This window comes from Eubalaena glacialis, chromosome 16 (genome assembly GCF_028564815.1).
Source record: "Eubalaena glacialis isolate mEubGla1 chromosome 16, mEubGla1.1.hap2.+ XY, whole genome shotgun sequence".
NCBI classification, from domain to species: domain Eukaryota; kingdom Metazoa; phylum Chordata; class Mammalia; order Artiodactyla; family Balaenidae; genus Eubalaena; species Eubalaena glacialis.
Genome location: NC_083731.1, coordinates 90,479,242 through 90,497,286, shown reverse-complemented (window position 1 = coordinate 90,497,286; position 18,045 = coordinate 90,479,242). Strand labels below are relative to the sequence as shown.

The 18,045-nt window shown below is 47.2% G+C and overlaps 1 protein-coding gene across 1 annotated transcript in view; it reads left to right on the top strand.

Annotated features, from left to right (window-relative positions):
• ATP12A (ATPase H+/K+ transporting non-gastric alpha2 subunit) overlaps nt 1-16,030 on the top strand; it is a 29,190-nt gene extending 13,160 nt beyond the window's left edge. Inside the window, exons 12-23 of the mRNA XM_061171190.1 lie at nt 1,211-1,403; nt 3,045-3,220; nt 3,930-4,066; nt 7,566-7,716; nt 10,767-10,935; nt 11,030-11,184; nt 12,331-12,454; nt 12,585-12,730; nt 13,150-13,283; nt 13,412-13,513; nt 13,918-14,009; nt 14,092-16,030. Coding sequence (XP_061027173.1) covers nt 1,211-1,403; nt 3,045-3,220; nt 3,930-4,066; nt 7,566-7,716; nt 10,767-10,935; nt 11,030-11,184; nt 12,331-12,454; nt 12,585-12,730; nt 13,150-13,283; nt 13,412-13,513; nt 13,918-14,009; nt 14,092-14,120 — 1,608 coding nt within the window. The 3' untranslated portion in view covers nt 14,121-16,030. The remainder of the gene's footprint in view (nt 1-1,210; nt 1,404-3,044; nt 3,221-3,929; nt 4,067-7,565; nt 7,717-10,766; nt 10,936-11,029; nt 11,185-12,330; nt 12,455-12,584; nt 12,731-13,149; nt 13,284-13,411; nt 13,514-13,917; nt 14,010-14,091) is intronic.
• The last annotated feature ends 2,015 nt before the right edge of the window (nt 16,031-18,045 follow it).

Sequence of the window (18,045 nt, the reverse complement as noted above, 5' to 3'; positions counted from 1 at the left end):
CAGGTCGCAGCTCAGCCCCTTGCTAGCGGTCACTGAACTCTCTACACCTCAGATTCCTCCCTTGTAAAAGGCAGTAATCATGGTACCCATGGCCATAGTTTTGAGGGCAGTTTTGAGAATTAAATGAGTCCATTTAATTTCTGGGCACTCAGAACAGTATACACAGTAAAAGTATTTATTATTCCTACTTTAAATGTTAAAATGCCCTACCTTTCAGAAAATGATAGTGACAGTAGATGGAGGTTTTTGGTTTGGTTGGTTAGTTGGTTTTTTTAATGTCGCTACTTGGCCATGTGAAAAAAGCTGCAACCTTACGTTTGCCCTCTATGGTTTGTTTTGTTTTTTTTTTGTACTCATCTCTGATATCCGAAAGTCTATAAACTACTGGTTTAGAATCAACTGGTAGACCCAAAATAATAGAATTTTTCTTTGTAACTTACTCATTCTCTCCCAAACACTCCAGCTTCCTAAAATTCTTTCCAGGGCTTAGAAGGGTACCTGGTATAAAATAAGGTCTAGACTTAGCCACTTTATTATTGTCTATAAATTTTTTCACATTTTTCCTGATTATCTTATTAGGGTGCATCTAGAAGTAGAATTGTGAGGTCAAAGGGTAATGATGATAAAGTTGTGCTTCCTGTTACTTAGCTGTCCCCCCGGAGGCCCGTGCATGAGAGGCCGTCCTCACAGCCCTCGCGTCCTCTGTCACACCCAGGCAGTGACGCTGCCCACGTGCCTGCCTGAGTGCAGGACGGCTCGGGTCTGCAGGGAGGGCAGTCAAGGCAGGAGGTGAGACAAGGCGGTTCCCAGCCCTCTGACCCCACGGTCGCCCCAGGAGATCGTGTTCAAGGCAGAAGGTTTCACAGGACGACAGTGCATCTGGCCTCCCTAAAGCAGCCAGTTTCTGTTTGAGAGACAGGCTGAGTTTCCCCCTGCGAGACACCCTGATTCAAATTCAGGGTGTCCCCCTGGGCTGGGACAGAGTCTAGCTCTCTGCATATTGCTTGGGCACAAAGTAGAAAGGACGGAATGCGCCTGCAGAGAACACTCCTTCTTTATATATCAAGGACCAGTAGCCAACAGAGAAAGGGGTGTTTTTAATCTTGTCATGTTGCTCATTTAAAGATCTGTCCAGTTCAGGCCCTCAGTAGTAAAGACGGTGTCATTGCCCGACACCACACTGAACATGCTCGACCCCTTTCCCCCGCAGCTCTCCATACACGAGACAGACGACCCCAGTGACAAGCGTTTCCTCGTGGTGATGAAAGGGGCCCCCGAGCGGGTCCTGGAGAAGTGCAGCACCATCATGGTCAACGGCCAGGAGCAGCCTCTGGACAGGAGCACGGCCAAGGCCTTCCACACGGCGTACATGGAGCTGGGCGGCCTGGGGGAGCGCGTGCTGGGTGAGCAGAACCCTGATCCCGCCCGTGAGGCCTGCGGCTCTCTGCCGGCCTCCGGCACACGAGGAGACAGGCCTGTGATGTAGCGGAGTAGCTCTGGCGTCCACTTGAGTCATAAAGGAGAAGTGGTCAACGTACAAGAGACACTGTGTGATGGATAGTGTGCGGGGCGGTCCCTTCCAGATCAGGGAAATCTGGGAAGTTACCGTGGGAGGGGTTGCATTTCATTCTGGACCTTGAGTGAGGGAACTTGGAGGGAGGTAGGGAGCGCACTCACGCAGAGGGAACCTCGCGGGCCAGAGCACAGCGGTGGGAACGGATGGAGTGGTGCGCGCCTTGTCGAGGCTGCAGGTGAACGAGGTACCACGGTCCTGGGAAACAGGGCTAGAAGGGTCGTGTGGAGGTCGGCTTGCAGCGCCCTTCTTGGCGGGGGACAGGAGCGGAGTGGGTCTCAGCAGGAGGTGCTGCCCTCACTCAGGCGAAAAGCGATTTGATCCCAGACAATGGGAACGTGAAGGTCACGTACAGAGACTTTGTGGAGGCAGAATTGGTAAGACTTAGCAGCTAATTAGAGGGGAAAAGTAAGTTTAAAAAAAATGTTGACGTTTCCCACTGAGCAGTTAGGGGAAAAGTACTGCCAGTAACTGAGAGAAGGGGGCATTAGAGGTGGAAGGAACCTTAGAAGCACAGCCACCGTGGCAGAAGCCTGTCAGTGGCAACGTAAGGGGTATCACAGGACATGTTCTGCTGGGAGAATCGGGGGCCGACGAAACAGCAGCTCTGAACTACAGGGTGATGGATGGGCTCAAGGCAGCAGAAGTTCATACTGACGATAAGGCTCATTAAACATCGTGAAAGCTCTTGCCAGTAGAGATGGAATCTGTGGAATGTGTGTTTCTACAGGACATTTGAGTCTGTAAAGCAAATAAAATACATAAATGAGTTGTTAATGCTTGAAGCGTGCCCCACAGCACCAGGTAGTCTTTCAAGGCGGGATTGCTGCCCGTCTGAGTTGCTCTAGGACCCTCACGTTTGACCTCTCCCTCACACGTGACTGAAGGCTGAACACCATGCCCTTCCCCTGATGCCCCAGTTCCTTCCCTGGTTTGTGCAGGAGCACACGCTGTTTTCTCGGCCGAAAAGGGCCTTCCCACCGCCCGTCCCCCCTTCTTTCCCCGGAAAACAGCCGGCTCCTTGCTCAAGAGTGAGCTCACATGACCTCCTTGGCGCAGTCTTTCCTGTTCTCAGGTGGCTGAGCGTAGCCCTGCTTTGTGATGCTCGCCACGCTCCGGGCTCTTCATCTCTTTGTGTCTGTCCCCCACTAAACTGCAACCTCTTGAGAAGTAAAGGCTGTCCGCTTCTGGGCTTTCTGTTTCCAGAACATAACAGAGAACCTAATGGGCACAGAGTAAATTATTTGGGGATGAAACATGTCTTTCCTAAAAACAACATGTGTTATGGAACTGAAGGAATTAAACAGTTCTGGTTAAACTCTGAAGTATTGGTAAAATACAAAGGACTGAGAGTGTATGAAAATGTTCCTTCTTTCTTTCTTTCTTTCTTTTTTTTTTTTTTTTTGTTCCTTCTGTCTTGTGTCATTTCTTATCCTAGTTTCATTGACTCCCAAATTTATACCCATTTCAGGTTTCTGTCATCTCTACCTGCCAGCAGACGAGTTTCCAGCAACCTATTCATTTGATGTAGACACAATGAACTTTCCCACTTCCAACTTCTGTTTTGTGGGCCTCTTATCGATGATCGATCCGCCTCGGTCCACGGTCCCTGATGCGGTCACCAAGTGCCGGAGTGCAGGGATCAAGGTGGGACTTACACATTCCTGAATTAACAAGTCCTCCATTGATGTTGGATCCCTTTCTAGGAACATTTGTCATGGGAGAGTCAGTATTTAGGTCTCTTCAACTAAATGTCATAATTCCCCTTTTTTTAGTCTCCACGTTCACTGTACTAAGATTTCAGTAACTGTCCCATAAAAGCAAGGTGACTGTGTCTGTGTGGCATAAACCACAAGAGTAACTGCTGCGAGCAGAAAGCTGTGTCCCTGTGCCATGAGGTGGTCACATCTTGCCCTAGACTGTGATAGACAGTAATAGGTTTTATTACTTAATCTCGAGGTCCAGCTTCCATACTCCATTTCCCTCACGATATAAAAGCCAAAATATGAATTCCATTACCGTGTAAATTCCAAGGCTGTGGAGCATCGTGAAGCTGCCCAAGGAGACATCCTGTCAGCCCTTTCACAGATAAAGTTATGTCCAAAGGAAAGGCTGGATGTCAGAGGAGGAAATGTAAGAAGCTTAGGAGCAAGGGTAGATCTAGTGGGATCAGTGTGCCCTTCAAAGACAGCTGTTTCTTTGACCTAAAGATCAAGGACGGCTCATTAGGGCAAACCATAGTCACCCCTAGCCGTGCTGTACGGGGCCGTGGTGGAGCAGGCGATGCCGAGCTGTCCCTGCTCGGGTACCTGAGTCCCTCACCGTCCACATGCCCTTCTCGTTGTTTGTGTTCTAGATCATCATGGTTACAGGCGATCATCCAATCACAGCCAAAGCTATTGCCAAGAGTGTAGGTATCATTTCTGCCAACAGTGAGACAGTGGAAGACATTGCAAAACGCCTCAACGTTGCTGTGGAGCAGGTTAACAGGCGGTGAGCTCGGAACCCCCCCAGCAGAACTCAGGTTCTTAGCCACGGGGCCCTGTTGCCTCTAAAGAGCTGTGCTGTGGGTGCAAACCCCCTTCCTGCCAGACATCCTCTCAGGGTTATGCGAGGCTGCTTTACTCTCTAATGTATGTATCCATTCCTTCCTCAAAATTTGATTGAGCACCGAACATGTGCCAGGCATGGTACTGATACCATGAGGGTTACCTGTATGCATGTCTTGTATGAAATTTCAACCCAATGAAGTAGATCTGAAAACTTCAGTGCTTAACTTAACGTGAAGAAACTGAAGCAAAGACTTTACAGGAAATTACCAGCCATTGATGCAGTTGTATAATCAGGAATATTGAGAACCCTTTGCGTTCCATATGCCCTCCTAGTCTGCATCTTGCGTATTTATTCCAATGGCTTCATAATGTGTAGCTATGGAAACATACTTCTCTTTGCTTTTTACTTGGTAGTAAATAGAATGGAAGCTTCGTAAGGAAAGACTGTTTTTCTTGTGTCTCCTAATTCTTTAAATCATGTTCATCCTTTAGTCCAGTCATCTGTCCATTTATTCTGTATTCTATCAACAAATAATTGTTGAGTGCCTAGTGTGTACCAGGCACTGTGCCAGACACTGGAGCTATAGCAGAAACAGACCAGACACTCTCCCCACACTTGGGGAGCTTTCCATTGAGCCAGAGGGGAAGAAAAATAAATTAATTGTGATGTGGTAAGTTCAGTGAAGGACGCACAGGGACAAAGGAGCTGGCAGGGGGAGCCTGGACTGTTGATCATTTAAATGAGTCAAAGGCTCCAAAGTCTTAGTTTGGAAATTAGTGTCATTGGCTTTATTATACTTTCATGCATGTGGAGAAAAAAGGGAAAAACTAAAGAACCTCTTCTAGTTTACCCAAGCATTTATGCCTTTTAGGAACACAGAGCTGTCAGGTAGTGAATTACTACCAGGGCAACAAATTACCAGTTAAGACAACCAAACAGTTGAACAGCCTCTGGGCACAGCAGCAATATCTGAAGTATAAGGATCTTCCACTGCTCCTTTGTGTAAATACCATTCATCTATGAAGACAGGTTTGGAGCTTTTGTTTATCTGTTTGGATTTTTTAAATAGGATTATACTTTTTCCTACAAGTTACCACACAGGAGAGAGGGATGGATGCTTTGTGAATGTTTTCAATTGTCCACTTTATCAACTCCAGCTTCATGATCGTAGAATAACTCTTTTTGCAGCTCTGGGGGGAAAGGAAACACCCTTTCTTTCTTTTTTTTTTAAATTTATTTATTTATTTATTTATTTTTGGCTGTGTTGGGTCTTCGTTTCTGTGCGAGGGCTTTCTCTGGTTGTGGCAAGCGGGGTCCACTCTTCATCGCGGTGCGCGGGCCTCTCACTATCGCGGCCTCTCTTATTGCGGAGCACAGGCTCCAGATGCGCAGGCTCAGTAGTTGTGGCTCACGGGCCCAGCTGCTCCGCGGCATGTGGGATCTTCCCAGACCAGGGCTCGAAGCCATGTCCCCTGCATTGGCAGGCAGATTCTCAACCACTGCGCCACCAGGGAAGCCCCCTTTCTTTCTTAACTTACTTTTATTTATATGTATATTTTTTTAAATAAATTTATTTATTTACTTTTTTTTTTTTAATCCATTTCTTTTTTTTTTTAATTTATTTATTTTTGGCTGTGTTGGGCCTTCGTTTCTGTGCGAGGGCTTTCTCTAGTTGTGGCAAGCGTGGGCCACTGTTCATTGCAGTGCGTGGGCCTCTCACTATCACGGCCTCTCTTGTTGCGGAGCACAGGCTCCAGACGCACAGGCTCAGTAGTTGTGGCTCACGGGCCTAGTTGCTCAGCAGCACGTGGGATCCCCCCAAGACCAGGGCTCGAACCCGTGTCCCCTGCATTAGCAGCAGACTCTCAACCACTGCGCCACCAGGGAAGCCCTTACTTTTTTTTTTTTTTTTTTTTTTAATTTATTTATTTTATTTATTTATTTTTGGCTGTGTTGGGTCTTCGTTTCTGTGCCAGGGCTTTCTCTAGTTGTGGCAAGCGGGAGCCACTCTTCATCGCGGTGCGCGGGCCTCTCACTGTCGCGGCCTCTCGTTGCAGAGCACAGGCTCCAGACACGCAGGCTCAGTAGTTGTGGCTCACGGGCCTAGTTGCTCCGCGGCATGTGGGATCTTTCCAGACCAGGGCTCGAACCCGTGTCCCCTGCATTGGCAGGCAGATTCTCAACCACTGCGCCACCAGGGAAGCCCTACTTTTTTATTTATTTATTTTTGGCTGCATTGGGTCTTCGTTGCTGTGCACGGGCTTTCTCTAGTTGCAGCGAGCAGGGGCTACTCTTTGTTGCGGTGCATGGACTTCTCATTGGGGTGGCTTCTCTTGTTGCGGAGCACGGGCTCTAGAGCGCAGGCTCAGTAGTTGTGGCGCACAGGCTTAGTTGCTCCGCGGCATGTGGGATCTTCCTGGACCAGGGCTCGAACCCGTGTCCCCTGCATTGGCAGGCGGATTCTTAACCACTGCGCCACCGGGGAAGTCCCCATATATATACATTTTCTTACCAGAATATAGGAAGACCTGTAGTTTGAGTCAAGTGCTAGAATTCCAATATTTAGCACCGATAGGAAAGAACAGACCTAAAAAAAAAGAAAAAAAGCTCAGAACTTTAAGAATGAAAAAGGCATGCAGTGTTTTGTGCTTAAGGATGTTTAAGCTGAGATTAGAAGGCTGAAATGTGGAGTGTTCGCCAAGGGAAGGGAAGTCGAGGTAGCAGGACGTGTGAGGCCTTTGCATGGAGAGTCGGGGGGCTCAGAACTGAGAAGCCCAGTGGGCTGCGGGCAAGAGTCAGAGGGGACAGATGGCACCGGCTGCACCCAGCCCTGCAGACCGAGTAGGGATTCCGGGGTCTGCTCAAAGCACAGCGGAAGCCTCGGGAGAGTGTTCACAGGGGACAGCACAGTCAGATCTGCACACTCAGTAGTTTCTAGAACCTCACTTTTATAATCAGCAGATAAAAGCTTTCCTCAAAGAAGACCTCAGTAAACTTTTCTCCCTGCGTAGTTCATGGCATAGCAGACACTATAAATAGGAAATAAGCAACAATAAACAATTGTTACCCACGTGTTTAGGCATACGCTGGATTCTAGGACCCAAAACGTACAAACAGGCAGTTTTTTTTACCCTCCTTTTACTTGTTGAGTAAAGCATTGCCCCAGGAAGTACCACCTCTCACACATTCCTGGAAGGAACTGGCTAATTGGCTTTTTCCTACTGTTGAGTGACGCAAGGAAATGCCTTATTTGTCAGCCTTAGTTCACTGTCTTGAAATGAGACCAAAGTATCCCCAGTACTCACACGCCCGGTCATCCCACCAGAGGACTGGGTGTCAGGACTTTGGGTTCCAGGTAAAATCAAAGAGGTTCAGCCCACGTCCCACCCAGAACAGTGTTTCAACCTTGGGCCTCAGCCAGTTCCTGCTGCCCTTCTAGGGACGCTAAGGCCGCTGTGGTGACCGGCATGGAGCTGAAGGACATGAGCCCGGCGCAGCTGGACGAGCTCTTAGCCAACCACTCGGAGATCGTCTTTGCCCGGACGTCCCCCCAGCAGAAGCTGATCATTGTGGAGGGCTGTCAGAGGCAGGTGGGTGGACGCAGCGCCGGGGGAACCTTCCAGGTCTGTCACCATCCCGCGGGGGCATGCAGCGCTGAGCGCTGGGCCCCCATCCTCACCACCCCACATCTCCACCCGTCGGGGCTGGCCCTCTGCTCACTTTGGGGCCTTCCTGCAGGCTCCCCAAGGGCCTTGCGACAGTGAAGTTTGGAGCTATGGGGGATGTGAGTGGACGCAGGACAGAAAGCGCAAAGCCGTAAGACAGGGTGCCCACTGTCGCCTGCCACCCACACTGGGTTTTTTCCTTCCAGTTTTGTCGAGATATAATTGACACACAGCACTGTATAAGTTTAAGGTGTGCAGCATAGTGATCTGACTTGCATATATCATGAAATGATTATCACAGTAAATTTAATGAACAGCCGTCTCATATAGATACAAAATTAAAAAAAAAGAAAAAAAAATATTTTCCTGTGATGGGGACTCTTAGGATGAATTCTCAACAGCTTTCCTGTAATGTTGTATGTTACATCCCCAGCACTCCTTGTAACTGGGAGTTCGTACCTTTGACCCCCTTTCTCCAGTTCCACCTCCCCTCACCCCCCCACCTCTGGTAACCACAAATCTGATCTTTTTTTATGTGTTTGTTTGTTTGTTTTTATGTATAATTGACCTACAACACTGTTAGTTCCTGGTGTGCAACATAATGATTTGATATTTCTTTACAATTCAAAATGATCACAACAATTAATTCAATTACCACCTGTCACCTTACAAAGATATTACATATTGACTGTGTCTCCCATGCTGTACATTTCACCCCTGCAACTCATTTATTTTGTAACTGAAAGTGTGTCTTCATTCCCCATGCTTGTTTCACTCAACCCCCCACCCTCCCCTCTGACAACCACCTGTTCTCTGTATCTATGACTGTTTCTGTTTTGTCATGTTTGTTCATTTGTTTTGTTTTGTAGATTCCGAATATAAGTAAAATCATACGCTATCTGTCTTTCTCTGACTTATGTCACTGAGCATAACACCCTCTAGGTCCATCCACGTTGTTGCAACTGACAAGATTTCATTCCTTTTTTTTATGGCTGAGTAACATATTTACACACCACATCCTCTTTATCCATTCACCTATTCATGGGCATTTGGGTTCCTTCCATATCTTGACTATTGTAAGTAATACTGCAATGAACATTGGGGTGCATGTATCTTATCTAATTGGTGCTTTTGTTTTCTTCAGAAAAATACCCAGAAGTGGAATTGCTGGATCCACTGGTAGTTCTATCTTTAAATTTCTGAGGAACCTCCATACTGGTTTCCACAGTGTCTGCACTAATTTACAGTCCCATCAACAGTGCACAAGGGTTCCCTTTCTTCCATATCCTCGCCAACACTTGCTATTGGTTGTCTTTTTTTTTTTTTAAGTCTTTATTGAATTTGTTACAATATTGCTTCTGTTTTATGTTTTGGTTTTTTGGCCACGAGACACGTGGGCTCTTACTTCCCCAACCAGGGATCGAACCCGCACCCCCTGCACTGGAAGGCGAAGTCTTAACCACTGGACCGCCAGGGAAGTCCCTGGTTGTCATTTTGATAATAGCCATTCTCACAGGTGTGAGATGGTACATCACTGTGGCTTTGATTTGCATTTTCCTTATGGTTAGTGGTATGGAGCATCTTTTCATGTGCCTGTTGGCCACCTGTATATCTTCTTTGGAGAAATGTCTATTCAGGTTCTCTGTCCATTTTTTAATTGGATTGTTTATTTTTTTAATGTCAGGTTGTATGAGCTCTTTGTATAGTTTGGATATTAACCCCTTGTTGGATATATCATTTGCAAATATCTTCTCCCATTCAGTAGGTTGCCTTTTTGTTTTGCTGATAATTGCCTTTGCTGTGCAAAAGCTTTCTGGTTTGATATAGTCCCACTTGTTCACTTTTGCTCTTGTTTCCCCTGCCTGAGAAGAGAGATCCAAAAAAATATTGCTAAGACTGATGTCAAAGGTGTACTGCCTATGTATCCTTCTAGGAGTTTTACGGTTTCATATCTTATATTTACATTTAAGTCTTTAATCCATTTTGAGTTTATTTTTGTATATGGTGTGAGAAAGTGGTCCAGTTTCATTCTTCTGCATGTAGCTGTCCAGTTTTCCCGACATCATATATTAAAGAGGCTGTCTTTCCTCCATTGTATATTCTTGCCTCATTTGTTGTAGATTAATTGCCCACATTAGTGTGGGTTTGTTTCTGGGCTGTCTGTTCTGTTCCATTGATCCATGTGTCTGTTTTTGGTGCCAGTACCATACTGTTTTGATTACTGTAGCTTTGTGGTATAGTTTGAAATCAGGACGTGTGATACCTCCAGCTTTGGTGTTTTTTCTCAAGATGGTTTTGCCTATTTGGGGTCTTCTGTGGTTCCATACAAATTTTATAATTACTTATTCTACTTCTGTGAAAAATGCCATTGATATTTTGATAGAGATGTCATTGAGTCTGTAGATTGCCTTGGGTAGTATGGTCATTTTAACAATATTATTCCAATCCAGGAACACAGTATATCTTTTTATCTGTTTGTGTCATCTTCAGTATCTTTCATCAGTGTCTTATAGTTTTCCGAGTACAGGTCTTTTACCTCCTCAGTTAAATTTATTCCTAGGTATTTTATTCTTTTTGATGCGATTGTAAGTGGGATTGTTTTCTTCATTTCTCCTGAGAGCTCGTTGTTAGTGTATAGAAATGCAACAGATTTCTATTTACTAATTTTGTATTTATTAGTTCTAATAGTTTTCTGGTGGAGTCTAGGATTTTCTTTGCTTAGTCTCAGGTCATCTGCAAACAATGACAGTTTCACTTCTTCCTTTCCAATTTGGATTCACATTGGTTTTAATTATTCACACACATCTTGTTTGGAGCTTGTTGCTCTTGCTTCTGGGATTTCCTGCCTTAATCTTTCCCCCCAAACCCAAAGCGGGCCTTCATTTTGGCTCTGGCTGACCTCGCAGCCTCAAGACAAAGGGAGTGGGTGGCCCCTGCCCAGGCTGCTCACTCACCTCCTCTTGGTGTCCCCACAGGATGCTATTGTCGCTGTGACAGGGGATGGAGTTAACGACTCCCCGGCTCTAAAGAAGGCAGACATCGGGATCGCCATGGGGATAACGGGTTCTGATGCAGCCAAAAGTGCAGCCGACATGGTCTTGCTGGATGACAACTTCGCGTCCATCGTCACAGGGGTGGAGGAGGGTGAGTGGGGTCTCAAGGGGTCTTAGCGAGGGCTGGGGCCACCTGCGAAATCAGAAGCGAGTCCTATAAGGAGAAACGTAACGTCTTTGCCTAGGTCGCCTGATCTTTGACAACCTAAAGAAGACTATCGCGTACACCCTGACCAAGAACATCGCTGAGCTCTGCCCCTTTCTGATCTACATCATTGCTGGGCTTCCCCTGCCCATTGGCACCATTACTATCTTGTTCATCGACTTGGGCACAGACATAGTAAGTAGCCCTAAAGGGAACAGCGTCTGATAACTTCCCCAGGTAATGGAAACTTCAGAGTCATTACCTTCAAGAGCAAGAGATGCACTAAATCAATGCTTCTCAAACCTCGACGTGATGGGGCCTGAAGTTCTGCATTTCTGACAAGCTCTTAAGTGATGCCGAGTCTGCTGGTCCGCCAACCACACTTCAAAGCAAAGGACTAGAGAGATCTGTCATATGTTTGAAAATTAAAACCACTGCACTCCATATAAGAACTTTTCAAGACATAAGTTCTTCACCATTCCAAAAATGCATGTCATTGGTCAGTTTCGGCTCACATGCCTCCCTTTTCTTTTGAGAAGATGCAGATGTCACCAAAGAAGTCCCTGTACTGCTGGGGGCCCAGTGGCTGAAGTGATAACCCACAGCCGCCCCTTGTTAAGTAAAAGAATCTGTGACCTGGAAGCCCCTCACCAAACACAGTAAGAAGTAGCCATGATTAACACTCTGTAAAGCTGCACACTGACCTACAGTCACGTCACCTAAACCCTCTCCCCTTCTAGGACGAATCCCTTTAAGAAAGCTTCGTGGCGGTTATTCCCGTGGCTCTGGCTTACACAGGGGACAGGCCGTGAGCAAAACTCATAGCCCTGCAAGTTGCCGCCTCCTCCCTCGTCTCATAGGACACCTGCAGGGCACCCTCCATGCTGCAGGGAGCTGGGGGTATCTTTACCTTAGTGGGGAGCTGAGGCCCCAGAGCCTGCAGTCAGATCACTTTCCAAGCCATTGAACTTTGCTCATTTTCTCCACTCTAGTGGTTCTTCCAGGCATCACCGGGGAACTGGTTAGAAATGCAGATTCTCTGCCCTCCAGGGGGGAGGACCTGTGAGAGAACCGCTGGTCAGTGGCGGGGCGAAGCAGGAGAGGACAGAAGCAGAGGAAATTGCTTTATAACTAGCATTGTTTAGAGCTGGAAGCGCAAGGCGATGATGAGAAACGGACTGATTCTGAAATTCTCTACGGACGCCGCAGCCCGTGGCCTGCACCCTGGAGAGACCAGTTCCCTAACCCCACTGCCACGCCCCGGCCCCTGGCTGTGCTGCCCACGTTCCCTTCTGTCATAGTGTTTCAGGGCCGGGCCTCACGGGGTCTCTCTCCCTCTAGATTCCCTCCATCGCCCTGGCTTATGAGAAAGCCGAAAGTGACATTATGAACAGGAAGCCTCGCCACAAGAAGAAGGACAGACTGGTGAACAAGCCACTTGCCGTGTACTCCTACCTGCACATTGGTGCGAGGAGGGGCTGCCCAGAGAATTCTTTTTGCCTTGTGGGGCGGGGTTGGGACGTGAGGAGGAACCCAGAGGAGAATGAGGTCGGGGCAATTCTGAAGTCATTACAGAACCTCTTCTGTTCTTTCAGGCCTCATGCAGGCCCTGGGAGCTTTTGTTGTATATTTCACCGTGTACGCACAGGAGGGCTTTCGACCCAGCACTCTCCTTAACCTCCGGGTGGAGTGGGAAAAGGGCTATGTGAACGACTTGGAAGACAGCTACGGACAAGAGTGGGTAAGGGCGGGGCCTCCAGCAGTGTCCTCCCGGGAAGGCCGTAAGGGGACAGAGCAGGTGACAGCTTTCTCGGTTGACAGGGCTTGTGGGCCCCTTGGTCACAGCGGTTTGCCTCTGTCGGGGCTCAGCTCATCTCTCGAGTTAGGTGCCTAGAGCTCACCTTTTCACATTAGCTTTGCGATAGGTGTGTAAGAGTAACCAGCCAACACTGCCACAGTTGGGCCAAATCCATTAAGTTAGCATCTTTTCCTACTCACCAGGTTAAAGGAAAGAAGGGTTTCTTTCCAAACACAAGGAGGTGATCCTCCCTCAGTCTTGGTGAGGGGGAAAGAGAGTAGAGGCTTACAGAAATGGGCTGATGCCTCCCTGAAGTTTCCATCTGGGGCCTCATGGTCTTCTCTTTCTCTGGCCATTGACAGACAAGCTACCAGAGGAAATACCTAGAATGGACGGGCTACACAGCATTCTTTGTTGGCATCATGATCCAGCAAATAGCAGATCTGATCATCAGGAAAACCCGGAGGAATTCCATCTTCCAGCAGGGTCTCTTCAGGTACTGCCGGCATCCACCCTCGTGGTTCAGCCTGGGCCTTTGCTGCCGGGATGGTGAGGCGTTGACTGCGCTGGGTGTGTGGGGCTGAGCCTGGGAGTTCAGAATCTGTTCGCCTTTGTGTCTTGCAGAAATAAAGTCATCTGGGTGGGGATTGCCTCGCAGGTTATCATCGCGTTAATCCTCTCCTACGGCCTCGGGAGTATCGTGGCCCTGAACTTCACGATGCTCCGGTGAGGTTCCCTTCAACAGTGGGGAGGGAGGAGCGAGCCCCGATCTGCTGTCACGGCCTAAATAATCACTAGGGTTCCAGAGGCTTTTTCCCCTCAAGTCTTTCGATAGAGGTAAAATGGAACCGGTTTTATATCAGTCTGAGTCTTTGACCTGCTAGTTTTTTCCAGAAGAGGAGGTGGGTTTTCCATCCCTCACCATCCCATCTCTACCCTCGTCCGGCGGATCACTTCCCAGGCAGGCGTTGTTTCTAGTGGCCACAGTCCAGTGTGGTTTTATGTTGTGTGATGCAGTGGAGTCGTTCTCCCCAGTGAGGCAGGGAAGTGAACGGGAAGCTCGGCCGCTTGTGGGGCGGGCCCCTCTCTGGGTGCGTGGGTCTCACCTCCCTCCCTCTGCCCCCTCCCAGGCCTCAGTACTGGTTCGTGGCTGTACCACACGCTGTTCTGATCTGGGTGTATGACGAGGTGCGGAAACTTGCCATCAGACTCTACCCTGGAAGTAAGTAGTAGTATGATTTGGGGGACTGCCTAGTGCAACAGAATCCCCTCCGTTTCTAGCTTACTGTTTTCTACCTCTACAGGCTGGTGGGATAAGAACATGTACTATTAAGACCACCTTACTTCCCGAGCCCCCAGCTGCACGTCAGAATGTTCTTCATCTTCTGGCCGCCAGCTGGGCGATTGCAGCCGTGGGGACATCGTCAGAACGTGTTTAAGAAATGACAGAACTGTAGGAAAGATACTCACTAATGTTTTGTAATTTAAAGCAGAGATTTAACTGTTTATATGTGATTTTAATTTATATATCTATCTCCTTATTTTAAAATATGTGAATTTCAAGGTAACGGTGTAGGGAAGCATGGCGTGTTTATATGTATGTAAAGGTCACTCGTGTTAGATAATCTCGGGTAATCCAGACATCTGCTGGGGTCTCGCTGTCCCTTAATTCTGGACAGGACTGCTCAAACCTCCATTCCACACTCTATTAAAAGTCCAGCGACCTCCCTAAGATTCCTGTGAATTCCCAGGGAATTTATTACTTCACAGTCACCTTGCTCAGAAAAGGCTAATTCAGCTAGAGGTTTGCAAGGGATGAAGCGATGGCACATTTACATCACAGCAACTTGGACGACCTCAGTTTGACTCTGAGGCATGCTGAAAGGTCCGCATCCCACCTCTCAGCTCCTGGCGGTCCTTTGATGCCCTCCCTCCTCCCGAGCTGACCACCCTGACCACCAGCTCCAAAAGGGAGCTCCCGGGGCGTTGGCATAGGCTAGTTCCAGGTGGTCCCCTGGCCCAAAGGGGTTTTCATTTACCAGGACTCATCCTCGGTGGAGGAACACTGTGACTTAACACGTAATATTTATTTCTTGTGAGACAGTCGCAAAGCACTCTGCAGCACTAATTTTATGTTTCATGCTTTAACTTAGGTTTATTCATGTGTAACATGTGTGCTCACACCCATATTGACACCCCAGAGAGGCCTCGTTTTTAAGTAAAAGATGTTTTATAAAACTAGGCCTGAGAGTGGTGTTCTAATTAATTTGAGTTTGTCTAAAATGCACAGCATAGGACAGAAAAAAATGAGATGTGATTTCAATTTTCTTTTTTTTTTTACTTCTTCTGGTCATTTAACTTTTCCATGGAAGGTCTGAACTCTTCCCTCACCAACATCGCTGCTTTGTCCCCTCTCTGATGTGCGCACACTTTTAAGGCAGAATTTCTGTGGAAGGGTCTGTCTATCAGCAGCAGCGCGCGAGAGAAAGCTGTTTTCACAGCCTTTCCGTCATCAGCTGCACGCCCAGCACAAACTGATTTGACGGGATGACACTTGGTAAGCTTTTCCCATTCAGTGGCTGCCCCTCCACCTCTTCTCCATCGTTCACGCAGGCAAGGACATTCCGCTGCTCACGGCGCTAGGTTGTGTCTCTGGAGCAGGAAAAGGGAGTCTTGGAGCCATGGTTCTCTGCCGTGTTCTCAGGGCCATCATTGTAACTTCATGTAAATAGATTTTAATGTACTGTGTCACTGTGTATATTTAAGTTAAAATAATGTATTTAATCTCGAGGGTTTTAATCTCTGTCTTCAGCCACAATTATCACTAGACTAATCTGACGTTAGTAATTCCGTGAACCGGAACCCTTTCCAGGCAGCGTCATGACGGCCTTCTCATTCCAGTCCTGGCAGGGCAGTAATGCTTCCTAAACTTCAACTAAGAATAATCTGTCCTCACTCTTTTCCCTGCTAGGCTGTCCAAGTGCCCCTAGCTGTGATGGCTGGCAGCTCATGGTCCTGCCAGAGCCAGTGGGAGAAGGCTGTAAATAGAGCCAAAGCTGTAAGGGGTTTATGGTGGGTTGGATTACACTTGAAAGGAGTTAAATTTGAAGTAGAAGTCTCTTCACAGCAGGAACCCTGTCTGGAATAACTTTCGTATTGTACGTACCTACCCTCGCAAAAAGCTGACACTCAAATGTTTGTAAAATGAATAAATAACAAATTTAAGGAATCACAGAAATTATATCAAGTTATATCAAGTAGCTTGATTAAGTTTTAGACAGAAAAGAGGCAATAAAATCTCATATCAGAGGGTTTTTGTTTTGTGTTGTTTTAGAGAGACTGCTTCATTGATCCACTAAGGCCTAGACACTTTTTAGAAAAAATAACAGTTAATTTAAATCTAATTGGTGTGGCAGAGTAACTCAGAGATATAGAGATGAGGCTGGATTTATAGAGCATTTTTTAAAACAATCTGTTTTATTCTGATTATAAAATTGTAACTCATTTTAGAAAATTTGGAATATCCAAGAGTAAAAAGAAAATTAAAATCACCGAGAATCTCACTACCTAGTTATATACCTAAACAAGAGTAGTTATTTCTTTAGGGTTTTTCTGTACATGTATTTATTTTTAGGCAGAATTGAAATATAAAGTTTTCCATTCTGCCTTTTTATTTAACATGGAGGGGATATGGTTCTAATGACTACACATTATTCCATGTTGAGAGTGCTTTTACCATATCCCCACTGTAGGATGGCTCATCTATTTCCTACTGGTCATCCTTTTTTTTTTTTTTTTAAGGTTGCATCTTGTCACTAAATCTTATACCACATCTCTCTTATTCTTTTCCATAAATTTATTTATTTTTGTTTATGATTTTTGGCTATGCTGGGTCCTCGTTGCTGCGCACAGGCTTCTCTAGTTGTGGCGAGCAGGGGCTGCTCTTCATTTGCTGTGTGCGGGCTTCTCATTGTGGTGGCTTCTCTTGTCGCGGAGCATGGGCTCTAGAGCACACGGGCTTCAGTAGATGCAGTGCGTGGGCTCAGTAGTTGTGGCGCACGGGCTTCTCATTGTGGTGGCTTCTCGTCACAGAGCATGGGCTCTAGAGCGTACGGGCTTCAGTAGATGCGGCGCGTGGGCTCAGTAGTTGTGGCTCACAGGCTCTTGAGTGCAGGCTCAGTAGCTGTGGTGCACGGGCTTAGTTGCTCCACCGCATGTGGGATCTTCCTGGACCAGGGCTCGAACCCATGTCCCCTGCATTGGCAGGCAGATTCTTAACCACTGCGCCACCACGGAGGCCCTATACCACATCTCTTATTATTTTATAATAGATTCCTCAAAATGGAATTAAGGGGTTAAGAGTATTTTTAAGGCTCTTGATAAATAGTGCCAAATTTATTTTCAGATAAGCTGTAGCAATTTATATTCCTGCCAGCAATAATAAAGTGAATATCTTGCCTGTCAATAGGATATGAAAGATCTGTCAACTATAAGAGATTTTTATTCATTCAGTGTCTGCCGTGCAGTCTGAGAAAACAGCAGGGACAAGACAGACTCATGGAACTGGTGCTCCAGGGGAGGGACAGAAAAAGTATCATAACTTGCGATCAGGGTTTTAATAGGTGGAAAGAGGCTTAGATAGTTATCGGATGGGGCAGTGGGTAAGCCCCCTTTAAAGGGGTGGTCAGGAAAGTCCTTTCCGAGGTGAATGAGCACAGAGGAGAATTCCAGAAGGTGTGGCAGGAACAGGGATGCAACAGGAAGACTGGTTCACCAGGCAGCTGGAGAAGCAGGCGGGAATCTTAGAGCACAGGGTCTCCCAGGGTTTCATTGCAAACACAACACCAGGCTGTTGAAGATTATTAACAAAGGCAGGGACTTGCTCCAGTTCACATGTTCAGGTCACTTTGGCTTCTGTGAGGAGGGTGGGAGCACGTCCAGGCAAGAATGGACACGAGCAGGTGAGTTAGGAGCAAGGGAAACGATGATTAGACTGCGCAGGTGGTGACAGGTGTGAGGCCCACACGTGAAGCCCTGGGCCCGTGTGTGTGTGCGTGTGTGTGTGTGTGTGTGTGTGATGTCTCCTAACAGGACAGTGTCAGCAGCTGGTAGTTATCAGATACCTATTATGCCCCGGGTGCTGTGATAACCTAAAAGCACGGTCTCCTTAATGCTCACAACAACCCCATCAGTTAGTAGTGCCAACCTTGCACGACTGTCCAGCACTGTCAGTTTCCCTCCACTAAAGCGGCTCAACT